This window comes from Neltuma alba, unplaced genomic scaffold (assembly GCF_004799145.2).
Source record: "Neltuma alba isolate B1F8T4 unplaced genomic scaffold, ASM479914v2 tig00004934_pilon, whole genome shotgun sequence".
Classification (NCBI taxonomy): domain Eukaryota; kingdom Viridiplantae; phylum Streptophyta; class Magnoliopsida; order Fabales; family Fabaceae; genus Neltuma; species Neltuma alba.
Window position 1 is genome coordinate 5,811 of NW_021633916.1, and position 20,810 is coordinate 26,620.

Below are 20,810 nucleotides of genomic sequence, written 5' to 3' on the forward strand. Positions count from 1 at the left end.
CTCATCCTACACTATTTATATTGATTTTAAATATTTCATATTTCAATTATATTTTTTTTCAAGTTTTAAAAATATTTTTATTTTGAAAGATATAAAATTTGAAAACAAAATAGTCTTATAATTAAAAGGGAAATAAGTTTACTATAAAAAAAATTGGATATTGAAAACTTTACATGTATGCTGTCCAATTTTAAGGCGACCAGTAGTGATCGAGGGCCCCTGTGATGCTAATATTCCCTATAACCCCAATAAAACAATCTCACAGATCCATTCCTCCTCATCGACGAACAAGCATCCCACGCTTGGTCGAGCTCGCCGCCGGACGCCGCCCACCGTTGTTAGCCCGGCTTGGTTCTTCCTCGGCAAGCATTGAAGAAGGTTCGAACCCTTTCTCTTCCTTCCATGCTCGGACTTAGGGCTTATAAGCTAATTTTATATAATATGCTGCGGGACGACGTTCTTGTTTTCTGAAATTAATTATGTGCTTTTCGACTTTTAAAATTGTCAATGTTTGCTTTTCTTTGGTTTCTTTCTACTCATGTTCAACTTGGGGGTAAGATTTTCCTTAAATTCAGAGCCTGCCGCCTTTGTTATAAAGAGTATCTCGAATTTGATTATTTGGACTTTAGCTTTCGTCTGCTGATATGTTATTCTTTTCATGAATATATATTGGATTTCTCTCTATCGTTTTCCTTCCTTATAATCCTTGCACTTTTTTTTTTAATAAAAAATTTATTTTGGGTTACCTGATCATTTTTAAACAAGTTGCTTATTATTGTTTATGAATGGCTAAACGAACTAGGGTCTGAAGGAAGGGAAGGAAAATATTGATTTCAGTTTTCATTCAGAGAAAAAACCATGTCAGTGACAGCAGGAGTTAGTGATACCATAATAGCTATAAGGGATAAGCTCAGGGGAAAAATCGGGCAGACAAAAGTTAAGCGGTATTGGCCGGGTAAAGTTCCTGAATGGGCTGATGATGATATTGAAGAAAGCGATATTAGGACAGCCAAGGAAGCTGCCTTGGAGAAAGCATTTCCTAGTCAAGAAGATTCTGACATTGTTAAAAAGGATGATCCTAGGCTCCGTCGTTTGGCTGAAAGCAGAATAGATAATCGTGATGAAGTGAGGGCCGATCATCGGCGCATTCGGCAAGCTGAGATTGTTTCTACAATTGAAGAGGAAGCAAGGAGACAGGAAGGGTTGGAATTAGAGGAAGAAGATGAGGAGGCTTTGGAGGAAAGAAGAAGAAAAATTAGGGAAAAATTGCTTCAAAGAGAACAGGAAGAAGCACTTCCTCAAGAGGAGGAGGAGGAAGAGGAGGAGGAAGAGGAAGAAGAGGAATCTGAGTATGAGACTGACTCAGAGGAGGAACTTGGTGGAATTGCAATGGTGAAGCCTGTATTTGTTCCCAAATCAGAGAGAGATACTATAGCTGAGCGTGAACGTCTTGAAGCTGAAGAGAGGGCCCTTGAGGAGGCTAAGATAAGGAGATTGGAGGAAAGGAAAACAGAGACAAAACAGATTGTTGTTGAGGAGATCCGGAAAGATGTAGAAATCCAGAAGAATTTGGAGTTGGAAGCAAATGTTGCTGACATAGATACTGATGATGAGGTTAATGAGGCAGAGGAATACGAGGCTTGGAAAGTGAGAGAGATTGGTCGGATCAAGAGAGACAGGGATGATCGTGAGGCAATGTTGAAGGAGAAGGAAGAGATTGAGAAGGTGAGAAACATGACAGAAGAAGAGAGGAGGGAGTGGGAAAGGAAGAATCCAAGGCCAGCTGCACAACCAAAACAGAAGTGGAGGTTCATGCAGAAATACTACCACAAGGGTGCCTTCTTTCAGTCCAATCCTGATGATCGATCTGCAACAGTTGGGGCTGATTATATTTACACTCGTGATTTCTCTGCCCCAACTGGAGAAGATAAGATGGACAAGACAATCTTACCCAAAGTTATGCAAGTCAAGCACTTTGGTCGTAGTGGAAGAACTAAGTGGACCCATTTGGTTAATGAGGATACTACTGATTGGAACAACCCGTAAGTACTCTTTCTCTTCAATTTTCCTTGTTTTTGAAACTATTGCCTGTCTACTACATTATTTATTTATTTGGCAAAAGTGTTTTTTTATTTGCCAACATTTTCTGCATGTTTTGACTTCCAATCTTAATTTTCCATGATGCTGATCTATGATGGTCTCGTATTCACACGTTTTTGATATCATTATAAAGTTGAGTGAGCTCAGATCAAAATCGAGTTAGTTTAACAAAACACCCCCCCCCTCAAAAAAAAAAAAAAAATCTGTCTTTTTCTGAACGATCTACTAATAACAAGAGTAAGAATAAGAAGGAACTTCGTAAAGGATGGAATTACCAACTTGGGAATTTTATGAATGTCTTTGTTTGACCGTTCCCCCCCCCCCTTTGGGTTTGGGTAAACATCTTTGTTTGAACGTTCTGCTAATGACAAGAGTAAGAATATGAAGGACCTTTGTAAAGGATGGATTCACCAACTTGGCAATTTAATGATGTGAGTGGTGACTGGTGAGACTGACAGGATGTGAGGGAAGGTCTGTATCAGGAAAGGAAAACGGTCTCAAAAGGGCATTGAAAGAGGCCTATTTTACTGAAGAAGAAAGTAGAAGGAGGACCAAACTATCTAGGAAGGAGGACCAAAGTATCTAGGAAAGAGAGCTGGGAGAAGAGGGAAGGAAAGGGAAACCAAGTGTAACTGCCTTTGTTAGGTAGTGCACCGGCAGGAGAGAGGGGAGAGAAAGGTTTAAGGACGGATTATTGAAGAACGGAGTTTCTGGGGGGAGGACAAGGATAATCTGAATGAAAAAGGGTAGAGCATGATCACAATACCAAGGGGGATGTTGTGATGATTTCTTATTTGTTTTGTTTCTTTTTGTGAGTAGATTAATTCTTGCTCATAACTAGTACTGAACTCAGATTCCTATCAGTGAGCAGTGACTTTAATATGTTTATGTGGGACCCACACCCACACTAGTCCGAATTGTCTCAATTTGTAGGAGAATGAGTCATTTGGAGCAAATCATGACTGATCAGATCATTTGAAAAAGTTCGTTTATTTCCATGAATGTAGTTTGTTTTTTCCCTAGAGATGTAGGCAATAGGAGTTTATTCAAAATAATTCGTTTCTCTTTTGCAAAATGGAACAATCCGGACTTGACTCAACACTCACTGTGACCTACCTCTCAAAGGGGCCCCTCAGGTTGGGTCTATTCCCCTCCCCCTAAAATTGACAGTCAATTTCTTAGTAAAGTCTGAGAATCCAGTGCCATTTTGCTTGATGCTATATTTTGCAGTATGATTTTCTTCAGTGGTCTGTCATTTAATTACAGCATACTTTGATGCTTTCTGGTCAGTTGATTCTATTTTCATGAATCAGCTGTTTAGGGAAAGAAATAATAGCCACAACTAGACTGAAAATTATTCATTCCTCCTGCAAATTTCTTTACACTCTTACTTCAAGAGTGCTGCGAAATATAGTAGTGTTTTACCCCTCCAATTGATTGCTTATTATTTTTATATTTTTGGATAGATTCAATCGTTTATTCGATTGTGCGAATGACCGCTTAGGCTGTTTGTAGATAACTGGTCTCTTATTGCGGTCCCTAATGCTCTTGTTGCCAACGTTCAATTTGGTGCAGGTGGACGTACAATGACCCTCTTCGGGCAAAATACAATGAGAAGATGGCAGCAATGAATGCATCTATATCAAAACCTAAAGGAAGCAAAAAATTGAAAGATTGGGAATCTCGATGAATTTGTACTTTTGATTTGCTTTAAGTTATTGTATTAGACTAACAGAGTAGTAATAGTGGGCAACTTTTTACCTGAGTCATAGAAGTTTAGCATCTTCTATTGAATTCGATGACATGAGTTTTGTTCATCTTTCTTCTTTGGCCTGAGTAACAGCCGTTGGTTGTACCACACATATGCCTTGTGATTTTCTAAGTACTGCAGATGTATTATACGCAATCTTGCAGAAAATCTAGAAGGGAGCATCTCAAGGAGTTGTTCCACCAATATCTGGACCTACGTTCTTCTGAAACTGAAGGGATTTATGAAGCCTAATTAGTTGCTGAATGTCATCTCTCAATTTCCATGTCAGCGTTCTCCTAGTTGTAGAGAGTGAGAAACTAATCCTGAAGTCTTTTGATGGAAAGATGCTTTCCCAAACTACTGTGGTATGTTGTATGAGAGCTCAGGAAAGTCATGTTGTTGACTCATCAAAAGGGGGGCTTGCTGGAATTTTCATACCATATGTAGATATTGAAATTCCTTTCTTGAGCAACCCAGCTGATCTTGTCTTTGATCTCTTTAGTTCTAGCTGATTTATTGGATAGCTAATGGGGAAATTTTCTGAGATTCTATGGCCAAAGTCTTTCTTTTTTTCTTTCTCTTTTTCTTTTTAAACCCCCTGAAGAAGAAGGATGGTCAATAGTCATCCTCACTGTCACCATCTTGGCTCTTGGGTTTTCAAACTCAATTAAACATGTTTTCTGCTTCAAACCTTGAATCAACATTTGCCAAGATCATTCTACAACTCTTTGTTCAGATCACTTTGATGAACGAAATGGTAAGGGAGAATCAAACTATCTTGCTATCCTATTTTGCTGTCTCCTCCATTCTCCATGTGTCTTGTTCTGCATCATTTCCTAGAGGCTTTTTTTTTTTTTAAATTTTTTTTGATGATTCTTCAGATGAGTCTAGACCTGTTTAATCAGAATTCTAGAGGTCTGAAGCCAAGACCTTCTTCAATTGAAAGTGAACGGTTCTTCCACCTACACAGGATCGTTTTGAGCTTATTATTGAATTGAGAAAAAGAAAAAACAGCATTTAGCATCACTTAGATTTGATAGCATATTTTACGCGAAAGGTTAATGGCAACGTTGGCAAGTTAAAGGATTGAGCACTGATGTTATCAGCAGCAACAAAATTTAAGCACAGAAGGGAAATAAAACCCCAAAAAAAAAAAAAAGATAGAACGAATAAATTTTATTGAAATTTTTTTTTAAGAAATTGCTGTTGAATTTTAAAATTCTAAATTAGTATTGGTTACTATATTTGTAAAGAAAATGATTACATTCAAAAAACAAATAGTAACACATTTTTTATAGTAATTTCTGATTTCGAATTTTGAAATTTAATAATTATTTTTTTGAAAATTTTTCTAATTTTCTTTATCAATTACGGTCTATGGACAAGCATCTTAATTGAAAGAATTGTTTACATTTAGTGCTTTCTAATATAAAGTTACTTAGAATATTAAGATGATATTTATACACGAGAAAAAAAATTATTGGCCAACATGTTTCCATATTCCCTTAATTTTTTATATATATTTTATTAAAATTGCGTAAACTTTTTTTTTTTTTTCTGTATCATGCTATAAAATGGGTTTTATTGGAAAGTACTTTTTATCAAAATATTTGTATTTAATTTTTTAAGATAAAAAAATTAATATTTGAAAATATTTTATTAAAAATATTAAAACATATTTTTTTCTTAAAAAAATTGTGAAATGAAGAAAATGAAGCCTCAAAGGAATAATCCACCAGATCAAATGGTAGCCAACTGAAATAGAAAATCTGAGTTGATAAACCCTAACCCCCTTCTTCCCTCTCTTCTCCACAGCGTACTAACCTGTAACCACCAGGCTCCTCTGCACAACACTGTCTTCAAGTTCCGAATTCGCAAGCTGCTGTCCTCTTTCCATTATCGCTTTATTTTCTTTGTTGTCCTCATCAACTTTTGGTATTCTGTAGAAACTCAATGCCCTGAGCATTGTGAATCTGATGGGGCGTCACTCCTCCGAATCTCCTCCGCCTAGGGCTCGCGGGAGAAGCCCAGCATCCTCCTCGCGAAGAGACCGGGAAAGGGAAAGAGAAAGAGAACGAGAAAGAGACAGAGACAGAGAAAGATCACCCTCTCGCCGGCATAGGCATTCCCATTCCCACAAGCATGATGTTTCTCCGGTGAGGGACCGGAGCATTTCTCCGCCGCCTTCAGAGAAGCGCCACCATTCAAGTCGTGGGTCGGCGAGACCGGTCAGGGAGAGCTCTGAGTCTCCGGTAGCTCCTACTCGCTCTCGCTCTCCCTCGCCGCGAACAAAGCGATTGAAGAAAGCTCAAGCTGGCCGTGACAGTGAGCAAAATCATGGGGGTGGCAGAGGAACTGATAGGGATAGAGACAGAGATAGAGGAAGGGGTTCGGATAGAGATATGGTGATTGAACGAAAGGAGAAGAGGTCTTCTGGAAGGGATGAAATTGATGATAACCACAATGACAGCGGCAGAAACAGGTCTTCAAGGTCCAGACATGAGAGGCCTACTACTTCTCCTGAGCATCATCGCAATGGCAGGAACAGGCACAGATCTCCGTCTCCTCAGCATCTGATGGCTCGTGATGAGGTGTCTGGTGATATCCAACCCTGTGAATAATGCTTAGAGTTCAATACTATTTTTTATCGATTTAAATGCATCAATTGATAGTTTTGCTAAGGATTATTGTTTGCTCAAACGACTGCGATATTTTTGTTTTTGTGTTTTTGTTGAAGTTTTTGTTTTATTTTGAAAGAACGGGAGTTGTGAAGGGATACTGGTAGATTTACCCGAGCTAACAACATCATGCTTTCAATAAATATTAGATATTTCACTCGCATGTCTTTAATTATTTCTACAAGCATCTAAGTAAACTTTATGTTGCAATGCATTGTAGAGTCAGCATTTAAATTGCTATTGTTTCATATATTGGTATATCATTGTTCATAATGACTTGTGCGGGAAAGTATGTATCAAGTGTTATATCAGTGTATGATATGGGTGGCAAATCTAGGTATTGTTAGATGATGTTCTGTATTCAATCAAACGGATGGAATGATGAGAGTTGGTTTGGTTAAAGAACTAAGCATGATCGAATATTTATGCACAACGCTTGAATGAAGTCCACATCTCTTAGTGGGATATGGCTTGTTGTTGTAGTTTATCCCATGAGTATGAGGCTGCCAGCTGATTTAAGAGAAAGAAAGGCATCTTTTGAGTATGATTATAAGCAGTGGGCTGCGATTTGCTTGACAAAGATAATGCCACAATGGTGTTTGTTGGCGACAAAAGAGGAATTGGGCTACGGGCCTAAAAACCCTAACCCTAGTTAGCACTAGTCTGAAATTTAAATTTATTATGTAATCTAGTATCTAGGAAATTATTCTGTTTTCATCTTTATTATTATTTGAATTTGTATTTCCTAGGATCTAAGTCAATCACTAGGATTTCGGCCTATCACCCTCATCTATTAGGGTTTCTGTACTCTATTTATTTCGGCTACCTCATTTGAATAAACAATCAATTCAGAACCATTGCAGTTCTTCAGTGTTGAATATGGTTGGGAGACCTCAAATTTTGAAATGAAGCTTGAGCTAGGATTGTTGATTGGAGAAGCGATTTGCCTTACAGACAAAAATGAAAAGATAATTGAAGACCCTATGCATTTGCTTGAACCTGTTTGGGGCTTTGGATACTTCTATTAAAATTAGTTAAGCTTATGATTTTATTTGGTTTGATGGTCGCTAATTGGGTGATGATAAAGGGGGTCAGATCCTGTTGTCACATGCCCTGATAGACTGTCATTGACTGACACATTGGGCTGTGGCATTAATTTTCTTTCTTTTTCTCATATAGAGTAATTTTTTATGATGAGGAAAAAAAGAAATTGAAGCCATTTATTAACATAGTTTGTTAAGCATGCTGCTTGCCTCATGGAAAGCTTAGTGGGGCTAAACTTGCTGAAAGTACATTGCTGGTCCGAGTGTTGTCTGTCAACGCTTGCTGCAGGCCCTAGATTTTGCCAGCTTCTCCAAATCAAAGATCAGTATTTTCATATTAAGCTTCTGGGAAAGCCAAAACAGCTTAAGCCTAACATAATACTAAAGCTGGCAAAGATGCGGTGGATGAGACAAAATCATAAAAGCTAGACATCATTGTAGTCATGCAGTAGTGATATTTTTCATATGAATACACTATCTTTTCACATTAGCCTTTTTATGTGATGCGTATTCATCCCTTATATTTCGAGGCTAGAGGGGGAGAGGAATTGCTGATTATTGTTCTTCATTTTAATCAACCTAGATGTCGTGGCATTTGTTTTCTAAAACCCCTTCTTTTCTTTTATTTTCTTGATGATGAGGGGAAGGAGGAGTTATGCCTAGCCGGGTGGGCTTTTAGAAAGACGTCAGTCTCTCTCTCTCTCTCTCTCTGTTTTTTTTTGGGGGGGGGCTTTTTTCCCAAACTTTGTTTCATGTCTTCTGGTTGCTTGGTGCCATGAATTGATGAGAAAGACGTTCAACAACCGAGTTAAACTTTTATCCCTGACCTTGTATTTGTAGTGGATGGTGGAGTCATTCCCCTTTAACCCAGACTAATGATTTATTTATTCTTCCAAACCTTTTGACTGTCATTTTTTCCTTTGGTTCCTTTCTCTTCCTGCTGTGCACTTCCTTTGGTTTCATGTTGAAGTTTTGCGTGGAACTTATGGTTGGACTATTTTTTCTTTGGCAGATGACAAATTCAAGAGGAACTGAACACGGGTGAGTTACTGTTATAATTATAGTTTGCATGTTGGTTGACCATTTTGTTCGGTCAGTTATAACGTCTTTAGATCTGATACTCTGATTTTGTTTTTGACTAAACTAATATATATTCACCAGATATGTTGACATGATTGATTGATGATTTGCTTGCTTTTGGAGGATTTATGCTCTTATATCAAGCCACAAACTATTTTTTCAAACCGCAGTCAAGATGATAATAAATTCTTCTCAAGATGTTAAAAAGGTGTTACATGTTTAAACAAGGATGGTCCCATGCTTTATATCAATGATATGGATTGAAGGTTTTACTTTATATTCTCTTTATTTTTGCCTTGGCTCTTGAAGATTTTGCTGCTCTGCCTTTCCATTGATTAAAATTTGTATAGCTTCTGATGAAATGTCTGCTATTGTTGCAGGGATGATGAGAATGATTCAGTAGCAAAGATGAAGGCAGCTGAAGAGGCTTTGGAAGAGAAACAGAAGGTATGGTCTAGCCTGTTTGTGGGATTTGTTGCTTGCACTATTAATTTAGCTAGTTGCAGCTCATTTGCATTTGTGAAAAAGAATGGAAAAATAGAAAAGGGTGTAAAGCTGAAGAGTATATTAGATTCGTGTGCCCTTAAGTATTAAGAGCTTACAATGCTTAATTTTTTACCTGGACTAGATCCCTGAAATTTATAAATAGGTTTAAACCTAGCATTAACTGACTTTTTGATTATTTATGCTGCATCAACTCAAGCAATTGGTAATTTCTAAGGGGAAAAATGGATATAATGGTGAGATGTTATAAGCTCCATCGATGACCTATGACAATTCTATTTATGGAAGGGATGTCCCATAAAAATTGAAGCTAGGGGGTCTATGAATGTACGCATTAAAAACCTCAGGGAAGAGGAGTGTGAATTATTCAATTAAAAATAAAAAATAAACTACTGTATTTATACTTGCATTAACGCAGTAAATGTGTAGGCACGTGATATGAACTCAGATTATCTGTATTTTACTTGAGTTATGTGGAGAAATTTTAAGATAAATCAACATGCTTAGGCAAATTAAAGGCTCTGAATAATTTTGTATTAATGAGAAGTTGGGGTTTTCAAATGTTCTATTTCTGCTGGTTTTTCTTAATCTTCGTTGCCATTTGCAGCATAAACCTTCGTTTGAGCTGTCTGGAAAGCTTGCTGCAGAAACCAACAGAGTCAGAGGTCAGATATCAACTTGTTTATACAATAAAATACTTCAACCATGCCTGAATATTCTATAATCTCCCCTATATTTTAGAATCCTACACAAAGATTCCTTGAATAGGGGAATTGTGTGAAAATCAGGAAAATAAGGAAGGTTTGTGTAGCTTTTCAAGAGAAGTTTACGTAGTTTTATAAAAATAGAAAGGCTTGACTTTTGTTTGCGTATGCATATAAATCTTTCAATTTCATTTTTAGATTAATCTCTTTCCAATTTAATTGTATGCTAAATAATATATTGTTTTCAGGTGTTACATTGTTATTTAATGAACCTCCAGAGGCTAGAAAACCTGATATAAAGTGGAGGCTTTATGTGTTCAAGGGTGGTGAAGTGCTAAATGGTTAGTCTATATGGCTTCTGGCTTCTGCTTATTATCATAATCTTCATACTTCCCAATTGTCTTACACCGTACACTTCTCCCTGTCCACCTTATCTTCTTTAACGTGTAGCACTTTGCTTCATGAATAAGAGTAAGCTCTGCTTTCTTGGTCCTGAGTCCTGACTTTTCGTACTTGGTTCCGTGAATGCCGTACAAGTTAATTACTTGATCATCAGAATTGTGAGTACTATGCGCATTTTATTTTTATTTTAATTCAATAGATGAGCGACTATTCTTGGCTAGATTACTTTGCTTTGTTCGCTGCTGATTTTCAAGTTTCTTCTGATTTAATAGTTGTACGTTTATTCCTTGTTTGATATTACCCTTGCACTTTTGTTGTTTCCGGTCCTGTTGTAACTATCATATCTTCATTTAATATGCTGTTTTGCCGGTTTTTCTTGCGTTGAAAACTGTTATATTTGAAATCTCTAATTCTTACTCTCAATGCAAAAAACTAGAATGAAAATCTCTCCACCAAAGACCATCTTATTTGTGCTTACAAATTGCATATTATTTGCAGAGCCCCTTTACATACATCGACAAAGTTGTTATCTTTTTGGAAGGGAAAGAAGGGTTGCAGATGTCCCAACAGATCATCCTTCCTGCAGCAAGCAACATGCTGTTATCCAATTTAGGTATTCCATTAATTTAAGCAATTTATGATGTTATTTTAGTAAATTCAAGGTTTTAATTGTACTTTGAATTTGGATTTGGTACAGCTTTGTACATGTAGAGAAGATAAGGGGTGCAGATGCTTCTAGCAAAAAGACAACTTTTAAAATTGGGGAACTCTATCCTAACCTCAACAAATCACTTGGGCTACTTCTAAGACATAGAAGCTCTGAAATTAACTAAAATGAAGGAGCCTTAATTACAAAATGAAATAAGATAACAACAATTTAATTAAAGCAGATGTGTAATAGCGTAATTTTCAACACTATTTGGGTACTCCTAACTTGGAGTTATCATTTTATAGACCATGGAGTTATCATTAGCAAAGTGTTATTCCCAGGCTGCTGCCCATGACTATGTGTCTGTCTTGTGTTGGGGAAGTTTCCTTATATCAGTGGTCATTGTTACAATCAACCTAGTCATCCATGTAATTCTCAACATGCCAAATTTTTATACCTGGCATCAACTTTTTCTTGGCTGGTTGGATATGATTATGTCCCCAACCCTTTTCACTTCCACCGCATTCTTCCGCTCTTCATCAATGATGATACTAATCCCCTTTCTTGTCCGTTTACCAAAGTTTGAAATCTACAAGTTCCATAGGTTTTTCTCCAGCCCATTTAGTTTTAAGGTGTTAAGATTTCTATTTCATAACTCTGACCACCTCCATATATTTTCAAGATATTGTCCCAATATTCCCAAGTACTAAATCTGATCTTGTTCTTATGGACTAACGATGCAGTGGCTCTCGCTCATTTGTCACTATTCATGGACAATGAACTAACATTAGCACAATGTTGTCATTGATCCTTGTTCATAAGATATTCGATAGAGTTTTATAGTAGTTGTTAAGGGCTTAACACAACTCTCCTCTTTTATCTGGGATTATGATAGTTGGAGGTAAGTACTAGAAACAAACATTTCTTAATTGAAAAACCACAAAGAAAATGAAAACATCTTAATGTAGATCCATAATAGCATAATCTCCAGCATGGTTGTTGCCCTAATTGAATTTTCTCAAGTTTCTTTGTTACTTGTGTTTTCAGGCAAGTCGAAAAGGAGCAACCTGATGGTATGATGTTGAAACAAATAAGGTAGCAATTTTCGTCCATTCCCTATCTAAGCTGTAATTTCAATTTCAGAAGAACCTGACATCCTCTTTGCTTCTCCGCTAGGCCTTACTTAATGGACCTCGGAAGCACCAACAAAACTTTCATTAATGTAAGTAGTAACTGAAGATACCAGTGATCAGTTTCTTAATATTTTCATATGTTGTGGTAGGATGAAATACTGAAACTAGGTAATGTATGATTCCGTCTGAAGCTTGCTGCTCTTTTTGCAGGAGAGCCCCATTGAACCTCAACGTTATTATGAGCTACGTGAGAAGGACACAATTAGATTCGGCAACAGTAGGTAAGAAACAGATCTTGCTAGTTCCTGACTGCATTTGTTTTGATTGCATATAATTAGCTAGAACCCCCCCCCCCCCAAAAAAAATCACCACTTAATTTTTTGTTTTTCTTTTTATCGGCAGCCGAGAGTATGTGTTATTACATGAAAACTCTATTGGGTGATGAGCAGAGTCTTGGTCAAATCTTGCCCTTTCTGCTCATTGGAAGTGACAAACACTCCCATCAGCAGGTTATTTTGATCATGTTCATCTTCTGTGTATTTAATTTCGCTTGATAGATGCCATGTTGCTTGAATTTTGGTAATTTTTTCTGTAGAATACAACACCAAGATATCAAAAAAAAAAAATATTGGCTGTAACACCTAGTGTATGCGCTTATGAATGTTAATGAGATGCGATTAGACTTTATTTTAATAAGACGATGGCATTGTTAATTTCAAAAGAGCTCTCTCTCTCTCTCTCTCTCTCTCTCTATATATATATATATATATATTGCTTTTAAAATATATTCCTCGTTGTCACAAAAAAGCAAAAAAATCTATTCCTCGCATTATAAAAATTATATAAAATCCAAGTTTTTGACTCATTTCCCTTTTGCGCTGCTATTAGAAAAATCGTTCGCGCGCGAGTCTGTTATGAGGAGGATAAATTTTTACCGGTTTCGTAATTTGTTTTTCGACCCTTGTCTTGTCCCCTTCCGTAAAAAAAGGCTTTTACTGACTAATGAGCTGCATAATTTTTTTCTCATTTTTTCACTGTCCTTTTCTTCATCTCACGCCTCAAAATATAGCAATTAACTTATTTTGTTTGAAATTGATATATTTTGTTGACCTGCGAGTAATTAATTGAAATGATAAGCGGTCTTGTCAATATAACTCTGGATCTTGAGAAGCATATTTATTAGAAAAATTTAAATTTTAATACTCTTAATTTAATATAGGTTAGTCTCAAGTTTAAAATGGGTTGAGAATATTCTGAATTATATTAAAAAACATGACTTTGCTCATATTAAATGAGGTTGTAATGGGAAGAGAGAAAAGCATAGAGAGTCACATATAAATATGGAAAAATAATTTAAAAAAAAGTTAAATTACTAAATACTAAATAAGGAATTTTTATAAAAATTTATTGTCATTTACAAATTTAATATTGTCAATATTAAGTAAATCTTATAATCAAACCTGATTTAGGATTTAATAAGTTTTAGCTTCTTTTTTTGTCAGTTTCCCTATAAGTATTAATTGTAGGAGTAAAATTGATAAATAAGTATGATTTTTTAAATGTCTTATATTGTTGATCAAGAAATTTCTATGGAAGTGATTTATTTTTTGAATTGTAGTTGTAGCGTTGAACCGTAGGTTTATTTTTTTTTTAACAACTCTTATCTTCAAAAAGGTTTTCTGTTCAATGTCAACGTGTCTATATTCAATAGGCTTTAATTAAATGCTAAAATTCTTCATGTATTTCATTGTGTTGTGTGGTTTATAGTTCTCTGTTTTATATTTGGATAATTGTTAAAGTTACTTTGCTAAGAAAAATATTCAATTTATATTATTATACAATATATTATAATACTCCTCCGGTCCTTATTATAAGACCCAATTTGACTTTTTATTTGGTCCTAATTATAAGACCCAATCCATTTTCTCTCTTATATTTATGTATTTTTTTCCAAGATAATCCTTCTAATAATGATAGTTTTAGCCAATATACTTAATTAGCAAAGATATTTTAGGAATAACAACACTTATTTATTATAAATAACCAACTTAACTTACTTCTTTAATTTCCTCAAATAAATCAATTGGGTCTTATAATTAGGACCGGAGGAGTATAAAAAGTTTTATTAATCATCTGCTCTAACTTTACGTTTTTGCGCACGTGTTCTTCATCTTTTTTGGTACAGACAAAATATGTCGGGGGTCCGACAGCGACCACGCATTTTTGGATGACACATACGTTTTTGGAAATGACGCGAATATTTTGCTTACAATTTATAATTATACTCTCCTAGTGTTATTTGTAGGAAGAAAGAGATTTTTTTTTTCAGTTGGCAAAAAGAAAAAAGAAAAAATTTTCCGACATTTTATTAAATTTATTAAGTGATTGTTCTATTTTATCCTTATATTCATTGTGATTGTCATTTGTTTAGGCTTTTAGTGTGTGTGTGTGTGTGTTAAATGTATATAAATTTAAAAAATTATTTTAAAGAAATGTTATTTTTTAAAGTTTTAGTAAAATATGTTGAAAATTTATTTTAAGTAGGAGAAAAATAATACTCCTCCGGTCCTTATTATAGGACCCAATTTGACTTTTTATTTGGTCCTAATTATAAGACCCAATCCATTTTCTCTCTTATATTTATGCATTTTTTCCAAGATAATCCTTCTAATAATGATAGTTTTAGCCAATATACTTAATTAGCAAGGATATTTTAGGAATGACAACACTTATTTATTATAAATAACCAACTTAACTTACTTCCTTAATCTCCTCAAATAAGTCAATTGGGTCTTATAATTAGGACCGGAGGAGTACTTGGGAAAATGATGGATCATTTTCAAAGGAGATAATCATAAGAGAACTCATCCGAATTTGAAAGAGCTATTTCAGTCTAAGATACAAAAAACCAGGCACTATTGCAATTGAAATTGACGGAGTATTAATTATCTATTATTAAGTTAAAGTTAGACGTTGAAAGGGAGCTAAAAATAGAATCTTAAATTGTATTTTGACCAATTTAAAAGGAAGCATGAAACAGTCAACAAAACCTTGTAAATAGGACCAGTTAACTGGTTTAAATATTTTATATTGTGGTGAAATAATATTCTTTAATCATTTTTTACTACCCGTATGTATTTTTTAATTAGATACAATTTTATTTGAGATACTATCAGATGTTAAATATAGACATATGTCTCAGATTGAAACAATATTCCTCAATCTTTATTACAAACACTTTTTTAAATAGCACAATCACTGAATTATAAATGTAACTAACAAATTCATGATTAAAAGTTTGTTTCATATATAACTGGTTAAAATGGATTTAGATTCTCTCCCTCTCATTCTCCACCTACTTTCTATCTTATAATTATTAGATTAAAATTTAGGTGATGAAAATTTAATATTTTATAAAATATTTTTTATTACAATTTTAAACTGTAGCAGTTTCAATTTATTTATTTTTTATAATTTATCATTTTATTAATAATCTTATAAAATATATTAAATATGCGGTCCTCAAATATTTAACCTGACAATATTAGTGATTAATAATTTTATTAAGAAGTGGAGGGAATCTAAATCCGAGTAAAATGCATCATATCACCATCCTATCACAGGCCTTTTTTTTCCTGGTCAGGCAAATTTTCCAAAGAGAAAAAAAGGGATAAACTTTAGGCTAAAAATAGCAATGCCATAAATCGGGATTTTATTCATATAATTAAGATTAAGATTAGACTAAGTATATTTTCCCTCTCAGACAATGAGACAAACTACATATAATCCGATGTCCGTCTGTTCAATGTACTGCATGAAGAGTCCGTTTCCGGCCCCCCAAACCTCCCGTACGATGATGTGTTGAAACTTGCAACCACTCGATTTTCACTGCGATTTAAGGAAGAAAAGCCGACATTTGAGTCTATAAATTTTACTTCTTGCTCGTCTCATATCTACATTCTCATAAACCCTTCATTTCTGATCAAATTTCTGGAATCAGAGCTCACACGGCCATGGCTTATCCCGTTACAAGCTCTGCTACATGCAGAAACCATTTCGACTGTACAAGGATGATTCCAAAGGAGATGTTCCCTTCTTCGCATTTACCCTCAAACTTCCTCAAATTTACTCCTTGCCCTTCTTCATGGGTTACTCGAACTTCCCCTTCTGTCTCGTGTTCGCTCGTCAAAGAGCCTGCGTCTGTTCTCGCAGAAGACGGAAATGGGTCGATGGTATTGCAGCGACCCGATTCGTTTGGCCGCTTCGGTAAATTTGGCGGCAAGTACGTCCCTGAGACTCTAATGTATGCGCTCAGCGAGCTTGAGGACGCTTTTCATTCCCTTTCTGCTGATGAAGATTTTCAGGTTTTTCCATCAATGTCACTGGATTTAATTTCATGTATAGGTTTGATTTTTCCATTTTTCGCACACCAGTTCGGTGAGGTAGAGTAATGAATCGATGTTCATCGCTTTGGTGATTGGTATTTTGATGCATTTTATTTGAAGTTAGGTCGCACTGTCACATGTCATTCTATCTGTTAATCTTCTTTGTCCTGTGTTACTATCAACTTCTGGTATTTAAGATAAAGATGTTTACTTTCGTCTATGCTACTGCTGAGAGATATGAAACAGATTATTTGAAAAAGATTTGGTTGATCAGCGCACACTAGGAAGTAGTTTTCTAAATGTTAGAACCACTTTTGAAGATATATATTTTTGTTACCATTACAATATTGCGTTAAGAATCTCTCACTCTCCCTCTCACGCTCGCGCGCACAAACAGAGCCAGAAACAACAATTCTTTTGCTCCTTGTTATCCATACACAAACACACAATTAGAAACGTAATTATCTGAAATAAATGATGGAAATCTCTCTGAGATACGTATTTGAAATTGCAGAGAGAACTTGGTGGGATTTTGAAAGACTATGTGGGCAGGGAGAATCCTCTTTATTTTGCAGAGAGGTTGACAGAGCATTATAAGCGTCCTAATGGTGAAGGGCCTCACATCTATTTGAAGAGGGAAGATCTTAACCACACTGGGGCTCACAAAATTAACAATGCTGTTGCCCAAGCCTTGCTTGCCAAACGGTTGGGTAAAAAACGCATTATTGCGGAAACTGGAGCTGGGCAGCATGGAGTTGCCACTGCTACTGTATGTGCTAGATTTGGTTTACAATGTATAATTTATATGGGTGCACAGGATATGGAAAGACAAGCCCTTAATGTCTTCAGGATGCGTCTTCTTGGTGCGGAGGTAGGTTAATTGTAGTTGTTATGCTGTTTTGTTTGCCTAATACTTCCTGTTGTCTTCAGTACAGAAAAATACAAGGGAATGGTCTTTATTTGAAGTGGTTTATCCCAACAACTGTTTATCTTTTAAAAATATTCTAGAATGCTTGTAGGATATATATTGTTATCAACCAAGACTAAGCAAGGGCTATTGACTTTGATTTATGCTAGCAGTCTTTCTGGAAAAATGTGTTTCATGCAACCTAGTTGCCTGAGACTGACTACTATAACAATTTTATACATGTAGTATGATGATTGAGCCTTCTAATAGGGCAACTCTATAATGTAGGTAAGAGCTGTCCATTCTGGCACAGCGACTCTGAAGGATGCTACATCAGAAGCTATAAGGGATTGGGTGACGAATGTGGAGACAACTCATTATATTTTAGGTTCTGTTGCGGGTCCACATCCATATCCTATGATGGTAAGAGAGTTCCATTCTATGATTGGCAAGGAAACCAGAAAACAAGCTTTGGAAAAGTGGGGAGGGAAACCTGATTTGCTGGTTGCATGTGTTGGTGGAGGTTCAAATGCTATGGGACTTTTCAATGAATTTGTTGATGACAAAGATGTCAGGCTGATTGGTGTCGAGGCAGCAGGGTTTGGCCTTGACAGTGGCAAGCATGCTGCAACATTATCAAAGGGAGAAGTTGGGATTTTACATGGGGCTATGAGCTATCTGCTGCAGGATGATGATGGGCAGATAATCGAGCCTCATTCTATTAGTGCAGGGTAATTTTCCTGATTGATATTTGTGCTGTTGATTTACTTTTTCCCCTGTGGACTTTGCTTGTTCTCTTATGAAGAATTATGTGCATCGTGCAGCTTGGATTACCCTGGTGTTGGACCTGAACACAGCTATTTGAAAGATTTAGGACGTGCTGAATATCATAGTGTCACTGATGAAGAAGCATTGGAAGGTAGGGCAAGCCTGACTTTTGCTATATCTAACGCAGACATGGCTATTGTGTTTTCTTTGTCTTGCCTTTGCTTTAGCATATGGTATCATTTTGTGGTTTTCGAATTCAGAATGCTTATGCCTATTCTTTCAGATATATGTTCTCGAGATGGTAAGAAAGGTTAATTATATCTTAGGTACTATACATAGTTTCCACTTGGGCTGTTGCATTGTGAGTAGATTATACCTATCTGGCATGTTGAATGATGTCTTTTCTGAAGATTGATTCTTCAAGTATTTCCAGCTGCTGTCAGTTAATAGAGCAGGCACGTGTGAGGCTGTGATGAACTTGAAGTATCAAATCGTTACTTAAAATTTTTGTTAGTGTTTGGTAGTTTGAAATAGTCAGATTAAGTTGCTTTGTCTTGTTATAATTTGGTGATCCAAGATCGGGATTCTTGGTATAATTGAAGTCTTTAAGTGATCAGCAGGCGATGATGCCTTCTTTCCTGGATGCGTATGCGTGTTTGTGTTGAGAAACTCATCAAAGTGGAACTCCTAGAGGAATAGGAGTTTACTATTATCGAGGTGTAGTAGAGTTTAAATGTTGTCCAGAAGTCTCAGAGCTATCTTTCTTTTCTTTTCTGTTTTTTTCTTTTTTCCAATTCTCTGTTGAAGTCTATATTGTGCGCCACAGTATCTGTTACCCGTTTATCATATGTTTTTGTTACACCCTACATTACTGCCATAGGTAACTGGAATAAGACAAAACCTTGTTTGGTTCCCTTGGAGAAACTTCTCTGAAAGTCCCAATCATATAGAGCTACTCTATGCGAAATATTGATGCATCATGTTGTTATTGGGAAAACTTATAGAAAACGCCTAAAAGCTACGAGTAGGTCATGTGTCATGTCACTTTCTTCAGTTAGTATGAAGACATGCATTGCTGCGGGAACTATCTGGCCATTTCTAATTGTGCATGGCATTTACTTTGTAAATTCTTAAATTTTCTGTGCAAAAATTTCAGTTAAGATATGGTGTTGTTTTTATCAGGTTTTGTTTTTCTGCTTCATTCTTGGATATTTTTGTGTGCAGCTTTTAAGAGAGTTTCAAGACTTGAAGGTATAATCCCAGCATTGGAGACATCTCACGCCTTGGCATATCTCGAGAAGCTTTGCCCGACCCTTCCGAATGGAGCCAAGGTTGTGGTTAACTTCAGCGGCCGAGGCGATAAAGATGTGCAGACTGCCATCAAGTATTTGAAGGTTTGAGTAAGGGTCATATTCTGCTATGATTTGAGGTGTCCAGTGAAGATCAACAAGCTTGACTGCTGAGTAGCTTCATCTTCATGCGAGGGAGTTAGTATCAGTTTAATTTTGTATAAAGCAAAGTTCTGTGTTTGGGAAAAAGTTATGCATGTGTTATTTAATGCTTGTAGCCCATTTTGCTGGATGCTGGTTTTATTAATAAGGACTATGATTTAAAATCTACTAATAAAGCAATTTGTTTTGTCTCCTTGTGATACTGTGATATTGATTCTGTCATTTTAGCTATGCTCAGCTGTTTATTGGTCATTAAAAGCAAGTTCAGTGGTTGAAAAGATGTCTAATTCTTGTTATTTTCGCAAGACCAATTGAAAAGTGGAAACTCTTAAACTTGTAAACTTGACCATTTAAGTTAACCAGATGATGTGATTGTTTCTGAACCATTGATTTGAGAGTCGACGGGTTTCTTTCTTTTTTTTGCTTTTGGTTTTTTTTCTCCGAAGTGAAATAAATTTTTTTTTAATAAACTGATGATTAAAATATTGATATTTCTTTATCTTGTTTTATTCAATGTTAAATATATTAAAGTTTAATTAAAAATAATATTTGATTAATTTAAAGGGAAAATCATAAAAAAAAAGACTGCTGAAATAGAAAAATTGTAAATAAAGACTTATAATCAATGTTTTAAAAGCCGGACCGGATATCAAACCGGAAAGATCAACCGGTCACGGTTCAAACGGTTGGATCGGTCAGACCGGTGGTCAGACCGGTTACATAATAATTAAATAAAAATAATATTATATATATATAACAATACAAGTACAACAAATACATAAAAAATTAAGAATAAAACATCAAAAAATGTAATATAATTACCATTACAATATGCTTCGCCCATATGTACATGTCCATATATCAACCTTCAGGTAAAAAAATATTAAAATATTAGTTTAGCTTCAGCCTACTCCCTGCCCCAATCTGGTGTTGCCTGACAAATAGTCTAATCAACATTGATCTCTCACACTATTTCAATTCACATATTCTGACCCCGTTCAATTTTTTATTTTTGCTTCTCACACCTTTTTTACCGTCAGCCTCCTGACTTCTTCTTCTTTATCTCTCACATTCTCGTTGCTGTTAGCTTCCTGGTCATTGTATTTCATTCAACTTGGATTTTGAAACAAAGAAACACACACCAGATGATTGACAGACGAGCAGGGACTGGAGGAGCTGGACCAAGACACGGCCACAAACCTTCATCCATCTCCTTCTCGATTTTTTTTTTTTCTGGTTTTTCTTCACCCATTTCC

The 20,810-nt window shown here is 35.7% G+C and overlaps 3 protein-coding genes across 3 annotated transcripts; all 3 read left to right on the forward strand.

Moving 5' to 3' along the window:
• Positions 1-229: 229 nt before the first annotated feature.
• On the forward strand, positions 230-4,114 carry LOC114746327 (microfibrillar-associated protein 1). The gene is made up of 3 exons (XM_028934556.1): positions 230-378; positions 803-2,042; positions 3,676-4,114. The coding sequence occupies exons 2-3, from the start codon at positions 859-861 to the stop codon at positions 3,788-3,790; spliced, it is 1,299 nt and encodes a 432-aa protein (XP_028790389.1). The 5' UTR covers positions 230-378; positions 803-858; the 3' UTR covers positions 3,791-4,114.
• Positions 4,115-5,631: 1,517 nt separating this feature from the next.
• On the forward strand, positions 5,632-12,764 carry LOC114746328 (FHA domain-containing protein DDL). The gene is made up of 10 exons (XM_028934557.1): positions 5,632-6,441; positions 8,584-8,612; positions 9,032-9,098; positions 9,763-9,820; positions 10,108-10,200; positions 10,760-10,874; positions 11,958-12,005; positions 12,087-12,132; positions 12,254-12,324; positions 12,446-12,764. The coding sequence occupies exons 1-10, from the start codon at positions 5,827-5,829 to the stop codon at positions 12,483-12,485; spliced, it is 1,182 nt and encodes a 393-aa protein (XP_028790390.1). The 5' UTR covers positions 5,632-5,826; the 3' UTR covers positions 12,486-12,764.
• A 3,107-nt stretch (positions 12,765-15,871) lies between these two features.
• LOC114746326 (tryptophan synthase beta chain 1-like) lies at positions 15,872-19,756 on the forward strand. The gene is made up of 5 exons (XM_028934555.1): positions 15,872-16,407; positions 16,943-17,299; positions 17,624-18,066; positions 18,160-18,254; positions 19,328-19,756. The coding sequence occupies exons 1-5, from the start codon at positions 16,057-16,059 to the stop codon at positions 19,501-19,503; spliced, it is 1,422 nt and encodes a 473-aa protein (XP_028790388.1). The 5' UTR covers positions 15,872-16,056; the 3' UTR covers positions 19,504-19,756.
• Positions 19,757-20,810: the final 1,054 nt, after the last annotated feature.

Bases quoted from the DNA above. Each gene is read 5' to 3' on its own strand.
- LOC114746327 (XM_028934556.1), top strand. From the start codon at position 859: ATGTCAGTGACAGCAGGAGTTAGTGATACCATAATAGCTATAAGGGAT. The intron at 2,043-3,675 runs GTAAGTACTCTT...AATTTGGTGCAG, and splicing joins ACTACTGATTGGAACAACCC to GTGGACGTACAATGACCCTC.
- LOC114746328 (XM_028934557.1), top strand. From the start codon at position 5,827: ATGGGGCGTCACTCCTCCGAATCTCCTCCGCCTAGGGCTCGCGGGAGA. The intron at 10,201-10,759 runs GTTAGTCTATAT...TATTATTTGCAG, and splicing joins GGGTGGTGAAGTGCTAAATG to AGCCCCTTTACATACATCGA. The intron at 12,006-12,086 runs GTAGCAATTTTC...CTTCTCCGCTAG, and splicing joins ATGATGTTGAAACAAATAAG to GCCTTACTTAATGGACCTCG.
- LOC114746326 (XM_028934555.1), top strand. From the start codon at position 16,057: ATGGCTTATCCCGTTACAAGCTCTGCTACATGCAGAAACCATTTCGAC. The intron at 16,408-16,942 runs GTTTTTCCATCA...TTGAAATTGCAG, and splicing joins CTGCTGATGAAGATTTTCAG to AGAGAACTTGGTGGGATTTT. The intron at 17,300-17,623 runs GTAGGTTAATTG...TCTATAATGTAG, and splicing joins TGCGTCTTCTTGGTGCGGAG to GTAAGAGCTGTCCATTCTGG.